This window comes from Pygocentrus nattereri, chromosome 26 (assembly GCF_015220715.1).
Source record: "Pygocentrus nattereri isolate fPygNat1 chromosome 26, fPygNat1.pri, whole genome shotgun sequence".
Taxonomy (NCBI): Eukaryota; Metazoa; Chordata; class Actinopteri; order Characiformes; family Serrasalmidae; genus Pygocentrus; species Pygocentrus nattereri.
In genome coordinates, this window is record NC_051236.1 from 6,179,007 (window position 1) to 6,200,252 (window position 21,246).

Genomic DNA, 21,246 nt, shown 5'->3' on the forward strand with positions numbered 1-21,246 from the left:
GTCCCCACATCTCAGCTTCATCCAGAGACAGGAGAGAGGAAATAAAGAGCTTTCCGCACTCCCTCTCTTTTGAAAAGACAAAGACAAACTCGCCGAAGTGGGGACATCCTTTGAGCGAGATGACCTTCATTAATCTGAACAGGCAAAAGGGCCTTTGTTTGCACTACAAATAGAGGCAAAAAAATATTTTTTTCAGCGCGCATATGGGCACGGCGGAAAGGTACTCGCCTTCCCGTGAATAGCAAAGCAGCAGTTGGCAGTAGAGCGAGGCGAGGAGGCTGGGGACAATCTAGCATAAAACATCAGGGGTGAAAGATAATTAGCCGAGGTGTCGGGCGAGCGAGCTACTGCAGGATCCGTGTGTGGATTTTTCAAGAGTTACTTGACCTTTGTCACATGACCTTCTCTCCATAAAACCTCTCACAGCACTCTTACTGATGCTCAGTAATGTGCATTTTAATGAACCGCGCATTTTAATGAACTCTTTCTTCATCTCCCTTAAAAATGTATACAACCTGTTTTCTCTCTCATCGCAAAACTATACAATAATTAACATTTCTCTTAAAACATAACATCTAATTACAGCTCACTCAAAAGAGGGGTGGGGGGTGGGGTGGTAAGACACAAAAAGCTGTCTTGCCTTATTTTGTCTCCGGTGTCTTATTGAATTATTAATAACATATTTATATTTTTTGTCTGTTTGTTTTTAGATTAAGCCCATGAATACTTGATAAACAAAGCACCCAGCATGGTTAATACCAAGATAAAGATTCAAGAACAGCTCCCAGCTTTCGGGCCAAAGTAAATACAGCTGAATAATGTGCTCAGGTATATTCGAGGAGTGCACCAGTGGAGTGGGCGTTAACCACTAAAATCCCAGGCTTATTACACACTATGGCTTATTATTCATTCACACACTCTGTAGAACAGCCTGTTTTGTCTAGCAGCCCCAGATTCAAACCACTGTGCCAAATCTGAACAGGCTAGCCTGTCTCCTGGATTCATTCTCTGACCAATCACAATCAGCGAACCTTGACTGTATGTACACTCTCTCATTAATATTCATGGGTTTATGTATTAGCTAACACAATGCATTGTAATCACAACTGAAATTTGTTTCTTCTATTGACTTTAACCCTTTAAATGGCCCTAAGTTTTATTGCGCACTTCTATAACCTGAGAATAACTCAGCCAGCTTGCCCTGAAGTCCCTGTAGTTACTGAATAATAAGCCTTAGAATGTAATAAGGTGGGATTTTAAGGGGTTCTCCTTCAAAGCCTCTTCATATAACACGACACTCATATGTTTCATATCTAAACGCTCTGTTATCGTCATCACGACATTCAGGAAGCAACTTCAGCTGAACTTTTCCAGTTTTATCCGTGGTTATCCGCAGTGTACTGAATATCACCAGTGATTCAAAATCCAGGACTGGAATCTGGATTTAAAGTCCAGGTCATGCAAAATGAAGCTATTAAATTATAACTGTCTAATCATGAACTTATGAAGTTTTTAAAGGTATTAAAAAAAGCTAGTATAGAAACATTACTTTGTAAGACTTGAGTGGTTTATAAACGATGTATAAGTTATTTTTGCAGCTCCTAATCTGGAGTGATGTTCCAGCTGGGTGTATTCCGTTACTCCTCCTTTTCCAGGTGGTTTCTATACTTAGATTTGTAGCTCTCATGTTTCACTTTGCCTTGGTCTGCTCTCATTTCCTTCTTTGCAGTGTTTGTTTTTGCCTTAAGTGTTACTAAAACCAATCAGCTTACGCAAAACCCTCTGTGGTCTGAGGTCATTCTCTCTCAATCTGTCCACCTCTTCTTAAACTCTCCTCTAAAGGTTCTATTTCATGTCTAAACGCTCCGTTATCTTCATCACTACTTTCCAAACCCGCTGCAGCAGCTTCAGCAGCTGTAAACTCTCTTACGCCGTTTCACACGAGGCTCCGATGTGGACTGAATGAAGAATAAAGGGTTTTTTGGCGTGATGGTCAGTCCTTAGTGATTTCCTGAGTGTCCGTCGGTCAGTTTCACACAGAATGTAGACGGACACACGAATCCAGCAGCTCCACACAGTGAGAGGCAGATGATGTGTATCTCAGCCCCTCTTCATAGGCTCATAACTCTGGATGTGAGTCTCGTATGGTCTCGTGATGAGATGGAAAGGCGGCTCTACGGATTCAGGAAGGGTTTGAACTGGATTTCTGAGCTGGATCATCACAGACGCACACAGACACACTGATTTTGATGCATAGGCGAGTCTGTGAACCCCAGAGGGTTATGAAAGCACCAAGACTTGTACAAAAGCTGTGCCTCCTTTAATGATACAATATGAATATGGACAGCTGAGGCGAAAAGCAATAAAGCAAGATTTGAGTGAAACTTTCCAAAAGATCATATCAGCATTAAATGTCAGCATCAAAGATTTCTCTGTAAAGTCGCTCTGTAGTTCTCAGAAATGATTTTAATAACGTGATGCTGAGAGTATCATACTGATGGGAACTCTACTTACTTGGCAACGTTTTGCATGACTGGCTCAAATTTAAACCTACTGACAGGCCGAGAAGACTTGCATATTACCCTCAAATGCAAACAGAAGTTCAACTGATATCGATTTAATTCCCAACTTCCCATCTTTTAAGGATCTAAAAACTCTTGTTCATGCTTTTATTTCCTCTCATATTTACTATTGCAACTTGCCATACTTGGGAATCTGTCAGTCAAGCTCATCATGTCTTCAACTGGTCCAAAATGCACCCAAGAGGCTCCTCACTAGCATCAAGAAAAAGGAGATTATCACGCCTGTGCTTGCATCACTGCACTTCATTTTCAAAGCTTTTGCATGGCTTGGCTCTGACCTCCTCTGCAGTCCTCTAACCAGTTGCTCTTAGCCATTTCACACTCTCAGAAGAGGTTCAAATGTAACTGGACCTTTTCTGTTTTCTGTAGCTGCCCTAAGACTCTGCAACAGTCTTCAGCTTTTTCATAAAGGAATCCCCCACAAAAGACATTTAAGTCAAATTTAAAAACCCATTATTTTCTTTTCATAGTCTTTTTAATGAATTTGCGTTCAGTATCTGTTCTGTCTTGCCAGCGTAGCTCTTCTATTTTATTGTTTTTATTTGTGTCATGCCCTCCGCGGTGCCTGCTTCCAAACACTCAACCTCCCAGAACTCCCCGGGAGATCACAGGACTGCCGCACAGTTCCCTGCATGGACTCAATCTTCCAGAAATCCCTGTGAGATCACGTGACTGCCTCACAGTCAGATGGCTCTCTTCCCTGCATGGACTCAATCTTCCAGAATTCCCTGGGAGATCACGTGACTATCATATCACCACCATCAGCCAATCTCTGTTCTCCATCATCTGAGTACTGATATGCCTCACCTGCTCCTTGTAATGGTTTAGTATAGATAGTATATAAGCCTGGGCTCTAGTGTAGCTGTTTGTGAGGTATTGCTTGCTTCATAGGGCTACTAAGTGTTTCTTCCTGCGGTCTTTCTTGTGCATTGGACTCTCACTGTGTCCCAATTCAGGGGCTGGATCCTGCAAAGGATGCGGAGTATGAAGATACGTCCTCTAAAGGCTGCAAAGGCGGAACTGAAATGAGACAGACTGCTCTACAGCTGATTATGCTGCATCACAAAACACCCTGTGCTGTTTCCGCCCTCACCGCTGCATCACAAAACACCCTGCGCTGTTTCCGCCCTCACTGCTGCATCACAAAACACCCTGCGCTGTTTCCGCCCTCACCGCTGCATCACAAAACACCCTGCGCTGTTTCCGCCCTCACTGCTGCATCACAAAACACCCTGCGCTGTTTCCGCCCTCACCGCTGCATCACAAAACACCCTGCGCTGTTTCCGCCCTCACCGCTGCATCACAAAACTCCCTGCACTGTTTCCACCCTCACCGCTGCATCACAAAACTCCCTGCACTGTTTCCACCCTCACCGCTGCATCACAAAACTCCCTGCACTGTTTCCGCCCTCACTGCTGCATCACAAAACACCCTGCGCTGTTTCCACCCTCACCGCTGCATCACAAAACTCCCTGCACTGTTTCCGCCCTCACTGCTGCATCACAAAACACCCTGCGCTGTTTCCGCCCTCACCACCGCATCACAAAACACCCTGCGCTGTTTCCACCCTCACCGCCGCATCACAAAACACCCTGCGCTGTTTCCGCCCTCACCACCGCATCACAAAACACCCTGCGCTGTTTCCGCCCTCACCACCGCATCACAAAACACCCTGCGCTGTTTCCACCCTCACCACCGCATCACAAAACACCCTGTGCTGTTTCCGCCCTCACCGCCGCATCACAAAACACCCTGCGCTGTTTCCGCCCTCACCACCGCATCACAAAACACCCTGCGCTGTTTCTGCCCTCACCACCGCATCACAAAACACCCTGCGCTGTTTCCGCCCTCACCGCTGCATCACAAAACACCCTGCGCTGTTTCCGCCCTCACTGCTGCATCACAAAACACCCTGCGCTGTTTCCGCCCTCACCGCTGCATCACAAAACACCCTGCGCTGTTTCCACCCTCACCGCTGCATCACAAAACACCCTGCGCTGTTTCCGTCCTCACCACCGCATCACAAAACACCCTGCGCTGTTTCCACCCTCACCGCTGCATCACAAAACACCCTGCGCTGTTTCCGCCCTCACCACCGCATCACAAAACACCCTGCGCTGTTTCCGCCCTCACCACCGCATCACAAAACACCCTGCGCTGTTTCCACCCTCACCGCCGCATCACAAAACACCCTGCGCTGTTTCCGCCCTCACCACCGCATCACAAAACACCCTGCGCTGTTTCCACCCTCACCACCGCATCACAAAACACCCTGCGCTGTTTCCGCCCTCACCACCGCATCACAAAACACCCTGCGCTGTTTCCGCCCTCACCACCGCATCACAAAACACCCTGCGCTGTTTCTGCCCTCACCACCGCATCACAAAACACCCTGCGCTGTTTCTGCCCTGACCCCAGCATCACAAAACTGTTTCCGCCCTCACCGCTGCATCACAAAACACCCTGCGCTGTTTCCACCCTCACCGCTGCATCACAAAACACCCTGCGCTGTTTCCACCCTCACCGCTGCATCACAAAACACCCTGCGCTGTTTCCGCCCTCACCGCCGCATCACAAAACACCCTGCGCTGTTTCTGCCCTGACCCCAGCATCACAAAACACCCTGCGCTGTTTCCACCCTCACCGCTGCATCACAAAACACCCTGCGCTGTTTCCGCCCTCACCACAGCATCACAAAACACCCTGCGCTGTTTCTGCCCTCACCGCCGCATCACAAAACACCCTGCGCTGTTTCCGCCCTCACCGCTGCATCACAAAACACCCTGCGCTGTTTCCACCCTCACCGCTGCATCACAAAACACCCTGCGCTGTTTCCGCCCTCACCACAGCATCACAAAACACCCTGCGCTGTTTCTGCCCTCACCGCCGCATCACAAAACACCCTGCGCTGTTTCTGCCCTGACCCCAGCATCACAAAACACCCTGCACTGTTTCCGCCCTCACCGCTGCATCCACCCATTGGAACCTTTGTTGCCATGGAAAAGAAGAACACGTTTCTCAGCCGCCTATGAAAGAGCCTTCAAAATGGGACAGTCTAGTCAAGCTGCTGTGACGCAATCGGCCTTCAAATGCAGCCTCCGCAGGACTGTCTGTGTTCGCCTTTTGAGTTTGCCTGTCCTGATTTTGTTATGTTTGTCTCTTTCTGTTTTTAGATCATTCTAGATTTGGCTGATTTAATGACCACGAGTATCGCGATCCAAACAGCGAGACTCAAATTTCTGATTTTACCTGGGAGCGCCTGGCCAGCTCTGTCTCATCACATTAGATTTGTTTTTGTATGGACGCTATTTTCCTCTTTGAATGTAGTTCTAATTAGTAGTGGTCACTTTAATTTATATTACCGTGCAGCACTCGCTTTAGAAATAAAGCTACCTTGAATTTCTGAGAGGTCCTGAGAAGTTTCTGTAAAATCTCACGCTGAATGTTCTGAAGATGTGCAGGCTTTATGGATCCAGTCCACCTTTTTCTCATACCACTTTCTGAAGGCTGTATCTAAAGTGTCCATATATCTTTTCATTTTTTTGTGGTCATTCTGCTGGGATAGACGCCAGCATCCCCCCGCGACCCTGACGGAGAAGCGGCTTAGAAAATGGATGGATGGATGGATGGATGTGGTCCTTCTGGTCAGTCTTCTTAATGATGTAATCAAACCTAGCAGTTTCTCAGTCATTCGAGTCGTTTTAATGACTATGCATTCAGCATCTGGTCTGTCCTGGTTTGTTCTGTCTTGCCAGTGTAGCCCTTCTGTTTTGTTTTTATTTGATTTGTTGTTGTATGCGTGTTATTCATAAATATACATTTCTTCATAAATGTATACATTTTAAAACCAAGGTGACGACTTTCTGAGAAACTCTTACCTCATACTCCTCTTTAAACCCATAGCCCTGGCCACACTTCATCTGGGTGATGTGCTGCAGAAGGTCAGCCACACGGATGGCTGGCTGGAACTGGCCTGCCTGGTAGGACATCTCCACCGACTCACATCCTCCATACGGATACGTCTGAATGGTCAGCGATGGCTGGGACATCTCGCTGTGACTGCCATCTACAGAAAAGAGATCAGGCATGTGTTAGCGTGGATCTTCTCCACACCCAGAGTCAGCCTCATACTTTTCTCAAACTGCACGGTGTTTGGAGATCTTCCACTGAAAATCCCTTTCAGCCTTGACTGCTGCCCAAAAAAACATCTCAAGGGGATCTAAAGTGCAGCAGCCCCACCACAGCACAGCCAGCTTCATCCATCTGCAGTTCAGCGTTTGTAGACTCCTCTGTGGAGAAGCTAAGCTCACTACACGCTTGGTTTACACTGGAAGCTGCTACCACATGGAGCTCTGGGAAGCTTCTTCCATTCATGGGTGATCATCTGCTAAGAACCCGGACTCATGCAGCTTCAGATTTAGAGGCCATGCTGTGCAGAAAGCAGATCGACCCATACTGAGGGATGACCCCCCTACAGTCCTTGAATTTTTATATGCAATGTTATTGATGGAAAATCTTAAAAAATAAGTTTTCTTTGGGGAATATTCTGCCTCACAGCACCCTGCATGTGCCCCTCTGCATTTAAAGGCCACAATCTATCGTAAAGCAGTGTCTCAGACATCATGCAGCGAATTCAGAGCCATTTCATATCATAACTTTCTGTGTGGGAGCTTGTAGAGGTGGAGAATGGAGCATTTCACATCAAGTCACTTAATTAACAGCTTTATTATGCAGAAATGTTGAAAAAAAAATAGGTCACATTCTGATTTGGGTTCTAGGAATTAACTGGATATGTGTGCGGTATGAATTCTAAAGTGCTGTGTAATTATTTTGTGTAAAATAGCAGTAAAATATTAGAAATGAAGGCTCTGTTCAGGTACAGTTTTCACTCATCAAGGTACAAACAGTGTAAATGTTGCCTCAAAGCTCCAGCAGTGGTTTTAAGGTCTGATTGTGGAGCTTAAATCAGTTTCTCCAGGTGAAAAGTTGGTATTTGTAGCTTTTCATAACCGAATGTTTTAAAACAGAACAGTAGAATAAAAGCCTGGAGGCGAGGCTGGGTGTGTGGAGTCAGTACAGCTTAGAACGGATCACTGTTTTTCCGAAGAAAACCTCGTATCTCCAAAATGCTAACTTTACAGGAGAGGGAAAAACACGACTTTAATTTTAATGTGTCACGTGGATTCGGACTGCATTTCCCAGAATGCGCTGGGAGATCACGCGCATGAGCAACTTCCCTCAGACTCGGAGTCCAGAACGGTCTCCATTGCCCACAATCCCTCGGGAGATAACATGACTTTGGACAATCGCTTGCGCACCTATCAGCGCTGGCAGTCCCCTGATTATTAACACCGTGTACCTGCGTTTGTTGTCACATGACTCATTTAGCCCAGTGTTTAAGCCCAGGCTTTAGTCATAGTCATTGTGAGGTGTTGCTTCTTTCTGAACACACTGGGCTGGTCGTTTCTGCCTGTTATGACCCCATCCTTTGTTTTTCTGACCTTGTCTTATGCTTGTCCCTTATTGTGTCTTTGCCGGCTGGTTTTCAGATCTGTGTTTTTGACTTTTTTGGCTTGTTTCTTTGACCACGATTTCAACTCACTCCCTTGGTTTTGGCTGCCTAGTGCTATGGTCACTTCGGTGATTCTTTGGTGCTTTTTGGTTACGACCCATGTGTGTTTTTTGACCACGCCTTTGCTGAACGTTAACAAAACCATCCGCGAGCGTCTGAATTCTGTCGCACCGTCACAGTAAGTCAATGGAACCAGACATTTTTCCAAGTCATTTTGGGTCATTTCTGCACAGCCCGGCTGGTGACATCCTGTATAAATACAAATAATGTGTGGCCACGACTTAGTAAGGCATGGGAATGAGATAATTAAGTCGACTTAGTAAGCCGTGATCTCACTCCCATGCCTTACTAAGTCCTTACTTTGTTTATACAGGATGTCACCAGCGGGGCTCCATTCGTTTCTTCAGTCCATTCATCATGAAATTTTCATACAATGTAAAGGACCACAGGTATTTTCAAATTATATCAATCCAACAACAGGGGATATCATTTCAGTAGACTATGGTTCAGTTATGTTCCCTGATTAAAGGGACTGAGATGGACGTTTGACGGTCCCACCCCAGTGAGAAGAGGAGCACTGACCCAGTGACAGTTTAGCACCTTTATTTCTGAGTGTGTACGTATCCACTGAAGTATCCCGAAATATTTTTAGCTATTAAGCTGATAAAGGACATAAAATACATCAATATTGCATAATTATTTGAAATAACAAGGTGGTCAATATAAACACACACCAGTGTCACACGTTTAAACAGGAATGTAAATAGAATGCAAACAATTCATTAGTGTCTTGTATGACTCAGATTCAGTTTCAGTTCTGAGGAATGAACAGTCACAAACTCTATAAAACTTCTTCAACTGTTTTTTTGCATCCTTTTTACACAATATACCCTTCATGCTACTTTTATTTATATCCACATCATTTTTTCCATCAATCTGAAGAAATTTCGCCATGTAAAGAACCATTTAAGCATGCAAATGGTTTTATAGAACTCATGGCTCTAAACAGAACCACAGCCTTGAAGAACCATCTTTTTTAAGTAGAAAAAAAGAATAGGAAAACAAAAATAGAAAAACCCTTTTTTGGTGATATTGCACCCTTTTCAAAAAGGTCCCATCTACAGCACAGAACAATCTACAGCACACCGTCCATCAGTCTGAAGAACCATTTCTTCATGAGGGCATTTTTGCATATATTCTTAAGCGAATGCATTCTTAACGTTCAGAACAATCTCAGCTCTTTCTATAATGAGGCTCTTTTGACACTGTGTAGGAGCGATAATTCAGACCTAAAGCAGAAAATTTGAAGAGTCAAGTCAGACACAAACCTCAGAGATTCTGACTCGAACATCAGCGGCTCAACTCAGATTCTCACCTCAGAGACTAAATTTGTACTCTCACCTCAGAGACTCGAGATTCGACTTGAACTCGAAGCTCAGAGACTCAAGACTCGGCTCGGACTTGGACCTCAGAGACTCGAGACTTGACTCAAACTCTCACCTCAGAGACTCAAGATTTGACTTGAACTTGACTGAACTAAGACTCACACCTCAGAGACTCGAGACTGAACTTGGACTCACACCTCAGAGACTCGAGACTGAACTCAGACTCACACCTCGGAGACTCGAGATTGAACTCAGACTCACACCTCAGAGACTCAAGACTGAACTCAGACTCACACCTCAGAGACTCAAGACTGAACTTGGACTCACACCTCAGAGACTCGAGACTGAACTCAGACTCACACCTCAGAGACTCAAGATTGAACTCAGACTCACACCTCAGAGACTCAAGACTGAACTTGGACTCACACCTCAGAGACTCGAGACTGAACTCAGACTCACACCTCAGAGACTTGAGACTGAACTCAGACTCACACCTCAGAGACTCGAGACTGAACTCAGACTCACACCTCAGAGACTTGAGACTGAACTCAGACTCACACCTCAGAGACTCGAGACTGAACTCAGACTCACACCTCAGAGACTCGAGACTGAACTCAGACTCACACCTCAGAGACTTGAGACTGAACTCATATTCTCACCTCAGAGACTAAACTTGTACTCTCACCTCAGAGACTCAAGATTTGACTTGAACTCGAAGCTCAGAGACTCAAGACTCGACTCGGACTTGAACCTCAGAGACTCGAGACTTGACTCAAACTCTCACCTCAGAGACTCAAGATTTGACTTGAACTTGAACCTCAGAGACTCAAGACTGAACTCGGACGTACATCTCAGAGACTCGAGACTGAATTCAGACTCACACCTCAGAGACTCGAGACTGAATTCAGACTCACACCTCAGAGACTCGAAACTAAACTCAGACTCACACCTCAGAGACTTAAGACTGAACTCATATTCTCACCTCAGAGACTAAACTTGTACTCTCACCTCAGAGACTCAAGATTTGACTTGAACTCGAAGCTCAGAGACTCAAGACTCGACTCGGACTTGAACCTCAGAGACTCGAGACTTGACTCAAACTCTCACCTCAGAGACTCAAGATTTGACTTGAACTTGAACCTCAGAGACTCAAGACTGAACTCGGACGTACATCTCAGAGACTCGAGACTGAATTCAGACTCACACCTCAGAGACTCGAGACTGAATTCAGACTCACACCTCAGAGACTCGAGACTGAATTCAGACTCACACCTCAGAGACTCGAAACTAAACTCAGACTCACACCTCAGAGACTTAAGACTGAACTCATATTCTCACCTCAGAGACTAAACTTGTACTCTCACCTCAGAGACTCAAGATTTGACTTGAACTCGAAGCTCAGAGACTCAAGACTCGACTCGGACTTGAACCTCAGAGACTCGAGACTTGACTCAAACTCTCACCTCAGAGACTCAAGATTTGACTTGAACTTGAACCTCAGAGACTCGAGACTGAACTCGGACGTACATCTCAGAGACTCGAGACTGAATTCAGACTCACACCTCAGAGACTCGAGACTGAATTCAGACTCACACCTCAGAGACTCGAGACTGAACTCAGACTCACACCTCAGAGACTCGAAACTAAACTCAGACTCACACCTCAGAGACTTAAGACTGAACTCATATTCTCACCTCAGAGACTAAACTTGTACTCTCACCTCAGAGACTCAAGATTTGACTTGAACTCGAAGCTCAGAGACTCAAGACTCGACTCGGACTTGAACCTCAGAGACTCGAGACTTGATTCAAACTCTCACCTCAGAGACTCAAGATTTGACTTGAACTTGAACCTCAGAGACTCGAGACTGAACTCGGACGTACATCTCAGAGACTCGAGACTGAATTCAGACTCACACCTCAGAGACTCGAGACTGAATTCAGACTCACACCTCAGAGACTCGAGACTGAACTCAGCCTCACACCTCAGAGACTCGAAACTAAACTCAGACTCACACCTCAGAGACTCGAAACTAAACTCAGACTCACACCTCAGAGACTCGAGACTGAACTCAGCCTCACACCTCAGAGACTCGAGACTGAACTCGGACGTACACCTCAATTTCATACAGAATGCAGATGGACACACGAATCCAGCAGCTTTCACGCGGTGAGAGGCAGATGACGTGCATCTCAGCCCCTCTTCATAGGCTCATAACTCCGGATGTGAGTCTCGTATAATCTCGGGATAAGATGGAATGGAAAGTGCGACTCTACAGGTTCAGCAAGGGTTTGAATCGTATTTCTGAGCTGGATCATCACAAAGATATTAATAATAACTCAGAACCATCTAATTTGACGCGCGTTCATGGACCCCAGAGGGTTGATCAGCTTCAGAAAGTCATTTCACACTCACGGTGATTCAGGCCATCTATATATTTCACAGCAACACATCCTCAGTGATGATTCCGCATGAGCGCTATAGGAGTCAGAGGGTTACAGAAGTGGCGGCGGCCGCATGGTGCATTACATTAGCGCATCTTGTTTGCCAATTTGCAACCCTCAGTCGCAACAAGGATGGAAACCCTAATTAGCATTTAGCATCCTGACAAGGGCCTGCTGGATTTGTGAACTTTCTGCCGACATTCTTACTCATTAGCAGCGTCTGTCATTTTCCCACAGCTTCATTTGCTCATAATTATACATGGGAGAGTGACGGGAGCGAGCGAGAGAGGGAGAAGGAGAGCAGGAGAGGAGAGCTGGTTCCTCCAATGCATGCATTTAGATTGGGAGGTCACGGTGGCTCTGCTTTTTCAGGGCTAGTTTATACAAGAGGAAGAGACTGCAGCAGTTTGAGGGCATCAGGGTCACCAGACACAAACAGAGGTGGGGGAGAGACAGAGATAGAAGAACCCTAGAGACTCCAAAGTGCCTCTTAATCTACCACCTTCCTCTCTTCTCTCCACCCTTCGCTATCAGTTCTTCCTTAATTCATTATTCATGCCTTTTTTAGTCTCGGTAGCAGGAGGCAGATCTCAAAGTGGCAGCCCGGAGGGCGTATTATGTTGGCGAAATGAACACATGGCACACAAACGCCCTGAGAAATATCGAGCGGTTAGCGCTGCAGGCCGGAGAAGAAGGTCAGCTTTGTGTTTAGTGGAGAAGAGTAAGTATTCGAGTTGAGCTGCTCTAACTAATCAGCTCTGCAACTCGCTGTTTAGGATGGCAACATGCCGCCGTGACTATATTCCGCCTGCTATACATTGTAAAGTTTCTCTGAGTCACTTGTTCTCAGACAGTTCTCAGAGCTTGAGAACTACCTCCCTCATTAGCTCCTAACGGTCTGAAACACCGCACTAACGAGCCAATTAACTCCTCAAAGTCTCGGCTTCCTCAAAAGTTTAAGGACAACATGCCACTAACACTAACACACTTTCTTATACAGTGCCTTATCCAGAACCATTGTCTTTACTAAAGAACCATTGAAGAACCTTTTTTCAGTGGGCGATGAACCACTAGCATGCTTAAATGGTTCTATGCATGGTGAAATGATTGATGGAGAATGTGCTGTATGTGGTTCTTTACTGCACCTTTTTGAAAAGGGTTCTTTACACACTTTAAAAAAAACGATGGTTCTTTAGAAAAGACAGTGGTCCTAAACGGATCCGTGAACACAAAAAGAAACATTTGCATGCTTAAGTGACTGCATGGTGACATGGTTCTTCAGACTGATGAAGAAGGTGTTCTTTACAGAACCTTTTTGAAAAAGAATTCTTCAGACACTGTTATAAAAGTAATCTTCAGTAAAAAAAATGGTTCTATATAGAACCTGAAAGAACCCATTGCATGGGGAAACGGTTCTTCAGTTAGATTGAGAATGTGCAGTGGATGGGTCTATATAAAACAGTTTTGAAAAGGGTTCTTTGTAGCGCCATTAAAGGTTCTTCTATTTTCACAAGCCTGACATCATAAAAACAACGAACCTTTTTTGTTGCTATATATAATCCTTTTTCAAAAAGGTTCTGTATAGAACCATAAACACCACATTCTCCATCAATCTCAAGAACCCTCTCATTATGCAAAGGGTTCTTTAAGCGTTCATGGTTCTATTTAGGACCACTGTCTTTACTACAGAACTATGTTTTCTAAGTTTATAACTTACGTAGGAGTTAACCTCATACTTATCTAGCTTATCTAGAACTTTGTGGACTATAAAAGAAAACTTTATCCACCTTGTCTTGTTCACTATACACTATAGCTCAGAATCACTAAATTAACCATTTATTCTTTTATATAGAAGAAAACTGAATTAAACAGAATGAAACATAATAAACTGTTCACTAAAAGCTTTTTGCTTTACTTAATGTTTGAAAAACTCTATGAAACAAGAAATGAATAATTATTATTACCTGTCCGTTTTGAAAAATTATGCATTATGGTCATATTAACACTTTTTATTTATTACGTTTTCTACTGTATAGAATATCTGAGACCTGTAAAGTCAATGCCTGTAAAGGCAAAGCAGATTATGATTATTTTATACCTTTATCTGCAACGAAGTAACGAACCTTTGAACAGGTAAGGCAACAAGGAAAGACTTTGTTAACAAAGAACACCTTTTAAATAATTAGCTTATTATATCTGAGTTAATGAGATATAATTAGACTAATCACGCATCAGTGCTGGATCAGTTTCTCTGCATGGTGAAGTGACTGATGGAGTATGTGTTGGACATGGTTCTTTACAGTACTTTCTTGAAAAGAATCTCTCTCAAAAAAGATGGTCCTTCAAGGGTTCTTCGGTAAAGAATATGGTTCCATGTGGAACCAAAGAACCCTTTGCACGATTAAATGGCTCTTTGCATGGTGAAATGTTTCCTCAGATCGATGGGGATTGTGCTGCATGTGGATCTATATAGATTCCACATAGCACCAAAAAAGGTTCTTCTATTATTGCGAGAGTCGTTTCAGAAAAGGTTCTATGTAGATTCATCTACAGCACATTCATCACAAAATCCATCAGTCCGAAGAACAATTTCACCATACGAAGAACCGTTTAAGCAGGCAATTTGAGCGTTCATGGTTCTGGAAAGGAATCATTTTCTTGGTTGGGATTATTTTGTAAATCTATCTGCAACCAAATTGGTTTTATGCTGTTGACAACCCTGAACTTGATCAGTGATTCAAAACTTTTGAACAGTAGGAAGGGCAAATAAGCCAAAAAAAGGGAAGACTATGTAAACAAAGAACACCTATTTGACTAATTGACTTATTATATTTGACTTAATTATGCATAATTAGATTAATCATGCATCAGTGCTGGCGGAATTTGACAAAACTCAGGGTGATGAAAACTTGTGAAAAATGCCATTTCCATATTTCCCATATCAACCACCAAGGACTTCCGATGTATACTGTGTAAAACGAAGGCAGCAAGAGATCGATATATAGGGAAAGAGATCCAGAGAGAAAAATCCAGCACTAACGTTCCAGGCTGTAAAAATAGTCCCAAATTGAAACGTTCTGCTCACAGGGATAATTTTCTCATTTCGGAGCCACGCCGTTCTATAATAACCCTTCATCTGAGCGCAGCTCGTGCGTAAGCATCGCGTGAGGTGCGTTCTAATGATTACCACTAAAATCGCATTAAGCTCAATTATTGGCACAGTTACATTATTGCGAAACAATGCGGCGCCTCGCCATTAACAATAATTACCCCGCCAGCTAAAATACAGGCGGCAGCTCCTTTCAAGATAATGACATTTTAAATTACTTTCAAATGTGCCACGATACAGTGACTAAATATAACTTTAAGAGATCTCCGAGAGAAGTTGCACGTAGAATTAAAGGGATGAGACAAGTGTGAGGTTTTAACTGGCACTAGAAGAACCCCCAGCTTATGGGTGTCTCAAAAGGGGATAGCAACAAAAAACAGGGACAACTGCCAAGAAGAACCAAGACTCAACAGGAAAACTCCCTATGGACATGAAGAACCATTAACAGGAACCAAGAATCAGCAGAAACTATTGAAGAGCATGAGGAAGAACCACTAAGAAGAACCAAGAACTGGACCACGAGCCCTTTGAGGTTTGAGTACAGCTCAGCTTGACCCGCCATCCTTCAAGGCGTGTGGAAGACAAGCGTCAAGAATGTTCTCCGTACTGGCACCCAGGTGGGGGAATGAACTCCCACTGGCTGTCCATACAGGAGAGTCTCTCGCTGTCTTCAAACACAGACTGAACACTCATCTCTTTACACTGCACTTATAAGAGCATTGAATTAAGTATTGATTGCAATATATTGTACTGCACTGTGTATTATAGTTTATTGTACAGCACAGAGTTCTGTGTTCCACTCTGCTCCTTTTCTCTGTATCTACAGTGACTTTCGTATCTAGCAGTATCTGAGCTCAGGACCGTCTTTCTCTCTAACCTACTGGTAACTAGCAAAGATACTTTCTCTAGACAGACAAAGCACTTCTTGTAAGTTACTCTGGATAAGAGTGACTGCTAAACGCTGTAAATGTAAAGGTAAACCAAGACTCAAAAGCTGAAACTCTCTAAGAGCATGAGGAAGAACCACTGAGAGGTACCAAACCTCAAAGAGAAACTGTAAGAACCAGAAAAATGAACCAAGATTCAACAAGAGAAACTCTCAAAAATCATGAGGAAGCACCAGTGAAAGAAACCAAAACACAAAAGGAGCTCCCTAAGAGCATGAGGAAGAACCAGTGAGAGGAACCAAGACTGTAAGAGAAACTGTAAGAAGCAGTCAAATGAACCAAGACTCAGAAGAAGAAACTCACAAAAATCATTAAGGAAGAACCACTGAGAGGAACCAAGAGTCAAAAGGAGCAACTCCTTAAGAACATGAGGAAGAACCACTGAGAGGAACCAAGAGTCAAAAGGAGCAACTCCTTAAGAACATGAGGAAGAACCACTGAGAGGAACCAAGAGTCAAAAGGAGTATCTCCCTAAGAACATGAGGAAGAACCAGTGTGAGAAACCAGGACTACAGCACTCATGTACTTCCGAGTGACACCAAATATTGGAGCAGGACTACAAATTCCAGCACATCTCTTAAAATCTCAGTTCTCCTAAAGAAACAGAAACTTGCTCAGTCTGCTCAGGTCATCCTGGACTGACGCTGGAGTTGGAGTTAAAGGAGGCCGGGTGGTCCCATGGCGGGTTCTGTTTCCACCCTGCAGAAAGCGATCAATCCTCTCATCAAACAGGCCTCGGCTCTTTCTGCTTCTGTCTGCTTTTTGGCAAATTATTCTTATGACCCTAGTTTTGCTGTCCTATTTTCAGCTAATGATGAATTACATATTTATGGCACATTTAATTATGAACGGAGTTACATAATGAATTACAACTGATTTACATTCTGTATTACAGTTTGTTTTGATGTCAAATGATCCTGAAAACATGGCAGAAAAGTAAAGAATAAGCGATTCTGTTCTTACCTAAGAACAAATTCCAAATAAGAGAACATGGTGAGTCAGAATCTTCGTCAAAAGTGGGTTATAAGAAGAAATTTCGGTAACACTTTCTAGGAATTTCACCCTTGTAAGCATCTATAAACACATTATAACATGTTATAATGAATTAATAAGGCATTATAAACATGGTTATAAATCTTGAAAAAAATTAATTACACTAGATTACACTTTATAGCCATGTTTATTACACATTATGCATTGTTAATATAATGCATTATAAGTAGTGTTAATAACATGTTATACTGTCAGCGCCAAAGAAGTCAGTCCCTGCTTGGAGAGTGTAAAGACAAATACCAGGCTAACGTTGGTGTACATTATCAGTGGTGAACATTAACAGTGGTGAACATTAACAGTGGTGTACATTAACAGTGGTGAACATTAACAGTGGTGAACATTAACAGTGGTGAACATTAACGGTGCTGAACATTAACGGTGCTGAACATTGACAGTGGTGAACATTAACGGTGGTGAACATTTACAGCGGTGTACTTTAACAGTGGTGCACATTAACGGTGGTGTACATTAACAGTGGTGCACATTAACAGTGGTGAACATTAACGGTGGTGAACATTAACAGTGGTGAACATTAACAGTGGTGAACATTGACTTTCCTACATTGGGTGAAACTCTGATGTTGCTCCAGTTTAAACTCTGACGTTTGAAGCCTGTAATGAGCTTTATTGTGTTTTAGTGTTTCAGTAAATTCTTCAACCTGAAGCCTCAGTCTGAACCCTGGAGGAGGCTTTAGTCCAGTACGCTCCACTTTACTTAGAGTGGACTAATACAGCTTATGAGCTCTTATAATGTGTTATGAACAGTACTTATAATGTATTATGTTAACAATTCATAATGCATAATAAGCATGGCTATAACATGTGATGCATTGTTATAAATATGTATAGCCATGTTTATGATGCCTTATGAATGCATTATAACACATTATGAATGTGTTTATAGATTATAGATGCTTACAAATGTGCCATTCAAAGAAAGTGTTACCGAAATTTCTTGCAAGGATGGTTGGAGAATTGGGCCCAGTGCTATTTTCTTACCAAAAGGATACAAAAAAATAAAATAACTTCATCAAATTCAAATCATGATATAATCTCCTCTTCCACTTATGAACACGATGCTGATCTGGATTTAAAGTGTAAAATCTGCCAATTTCTCTGCCTCAGTTTGTGATGTCATGACAGCTTTTGTGACATGCTAAATTTTAGTATAATGTAGTAAACCATCTTGAAATCAAAGATTATGATGTACATGTCATGACAATTAAGTCATGGAACAATAGGATAATATGGTGGAATTGTTTTGGTATTTTAGTCAATTACATTTACAATTATGCAGTGTTTACATGAAACTCACAGGCCGTATGTCATCATTTTGAGGCTACTCAGATGTCATTGTTTGAAATGCAAATGAAAACAGAATTTTGATATCTGTAACAGTTCAGGTGAGGAGGCGAGATGCAAATGTGAGTTGAAATTGAAATTAGAGTCCAAAGTAACCGAGGTTTGAAGAAAAGACCGTAACAAAAGTTCACGACAAAACCAAACTACAAAATGTAAGAAAACAAGAGATGCGGTAACTTAAACACAGCAACATCCACAAGTACATTCACAGTGCAAGCCAGAGACTGACACACAGGGGTATAAATACACAAAGGGGAAGCAAGGAACACCTGAAAGTAATGAGGGGCGGAGCACAGATGGGTGGTACAGATAACAAGGGGGCAGGTCCAGGGAGAAGATACAGAACAACAACAAAAGCACATGGTACAAGAAAACAAAGAGGCACATGGCTACCACAGCGAAACCGTATGATGAAAACCGACATACGTAAAATAACAGTAGCGAGTGGGTTTGGGTTTGAGTCTGTAGAATTCTTTGAGAACTGACTTCAGGCTTTCATTATTTTTGGTCTGTTTTAATACTCTGGCGTCCACAAACACACCCACTCATCAAATTCTCTGTCGCTTCTTGATGATCCAGCTCAGAAATCCAGTTCAAACCCTTCCTGAATCTGTAGAGCCGCCCTATCCATTCCATCTCATCACGAGATCCTACGAGACTCACATCCGGAGTTATGAGCCTGTGAAGAGGGGCTGAGATACACATCATCTGCCTCTCACCGTGTCGAGCTGCTGGATTCTTGTGTCCATCTACATTCTGTGTGAAACTGACCGACGGACGCTCAGGAAATCACAGACCGTCACGCCGGACACCCTTCATTCTTCATTCAGTCCATATCGGAGACTCGTGTGAAACAGCGTTAGAGAGTTTACAGCTGCTGAAGCTGCTGTAGCGGGTTTGGAAAGTAGTGATGAAGCTAACGGAGCGTTTAGATATGAAACATATGAGGATCATGTTTTATGAAGAGCCTTTAAAGCAGAGTTTAAGAAGAGATGAACACATTGAGACCCCAGAAGGTTAAAGATTAGGTTATAAAAAGGTACAAATACCTTTTCCCTGCCTTGTACCAGCACAGCACATTTTTTTCTCACAGTATATAGTAAACAAATGCTGAATGTGCGGGCCGCCCTAAACCATCTCTGCCGAGCTTTTAGCTGGAGGGAAAATGAATAAAGACAAATGTTTAGCAGCAAATAAACAGGAGGTGAGTGTTGACGCTGCGTGATAGGATGCGCAAGCTGTCTGCACAGCTCATCTGACAGCCAGAAATGGAAAAAATGAATACAAAAGGAAAAAAAAAAACAGGCTGTACTTTTACATCTCTACATTAAAATGAATGACTTCGCTTTCTGCTTTTTCAGCTCACGTGGAATGAATCAATAAATCCTTGCACTGCATGACAGACAGGCTTCTGCATTCCTCCACCTCTTTATTTTCTCTACCTTTCGCCATCCTTCCACCTTTTTATCTGTGTAGGCTCAGTAGGAGCATGTCAGGCTGGGAACAAATAGGCTGAGCTAAATTATTGAGTGTGAAAGGGAATGATTATGGCATGTACCACAGCCAATTTACACGTCTCTGGGTACAAATTTATATCTCAAATCAATAAATACCTCCAACTCTCGCTGAGTCGGCAGCACCGCCGTCTCAACAATGTTGCTGTCTGTCTTCCGTCATTCCGGCCTTCTTTCAACTCTTTCTCGCTCTCTTTTCTTTCTCGTTCCCATTCTGTGCTTTGCTCTCTCTACTTTCTCTCTCGGGTTCACTCTGGATGGTGGGTGGGGGTAAGTGGACAGTGATTTACTCAGTCAACAGCTTCCTGATCTCCACTTCTTCCCGCACAGTGTGGTGCAGTCACAGATGATTGACATCCCGCTCAGCCAGCACTGGCTTATGTATCAAACCTGGCTGAAAGGAGTGCTCTGGAACCCCCCGCTATGATATATCTGGGTTTGGAGACTCCTGCTTGGGAGACTTTTTCAGTGGCGGCTTTTGAAATTGGGTTTTTTTTCCCCCGACTGGCTGAGATATAAATCGAAATCGTATTTCAAAACCTGACAAGTTGGCTCAAAGAGGAGCAGCTCGCACCAGCAGCAACCTGCACAATAGACACATCAAAGCTGGAAAAAAAAGTGATTGATTGTCAGCAATCTTAACAAATATAACCAAAGGCAGCCTCTGTGGCACAGATGACGGCCAAATGGAATGACTCGGCACACCGAGCTGCTTACAAGAGGTCAGAGCAGTTAACTTTAGCCTGTCCCGGTGATTAAATAAACTCCAGGAATTCATTCGGTTCTGTTTTCAAGCCATCCGCGCTCTGTGACTCGAATTTCAAGTAATCTCAATTGAAACTGATTTGACCCTGTTGCTGAAAACTGGGTTCATCATTTCCCACTTGTCAGATTATCCGATCGGACTGTCTGTGAATGTGAAGCACCGACCGCTATCGGGCCGCCCATCTCACTGAAGCAAATCCAGTGCACGTCGGTGTTTTCTGATCGGGATTGAACCAAAGAGCAGCGTCCGCTGGGCAAAACGTGCCTCGCTATATGCGCTCAGAATGAGCCTGAAATGAACACCCAGTTAACAAAAGCTTAAGCTAATCAAGAAAACTGCTTTTAGGAGAGACTGCGAATGACTAAAGGGCTCAGCAAAAAAATAATGGAGCCAAATTCAGTAATGAAGAGTTCACAGTCAACAATTTAAACTCGTCTTCCAAGGACGTAATTCTGTTCCATCTCAGCAAACAGAATCAGGCCCTATTGGAGCTGGATTAGTTAGATTAGTTAG

General features: G+C 43.5%; 1 protein-coding gene across 14 annotated transcripts in view; it reads right to left on the bottom strand.

The window, feature by feature from the left end:
• Positions 1 to 21,246, bottom strand: part of ptprt (protein tyrosine phosphatase receptor type T) — a 475,774-nt gene that overhangs the window by 90,631 nt on the left and 363,897 nt on the right. For all 14 annotated transcript variants that reach the window (XM_017723239.2, XM_017723236.2, XM_017723234.2 and 11 more), the window contains one exon: positions 6,461 to 6,648. In XM_017723239.2, coding sequence (XP_017578728.1) covers positions 6,461 to 6,648 — 188 coding nt within the window. The remainder of the gene's footprint in view (positions 1 to 6,460; positions 6,649 to 21,246) is intronic.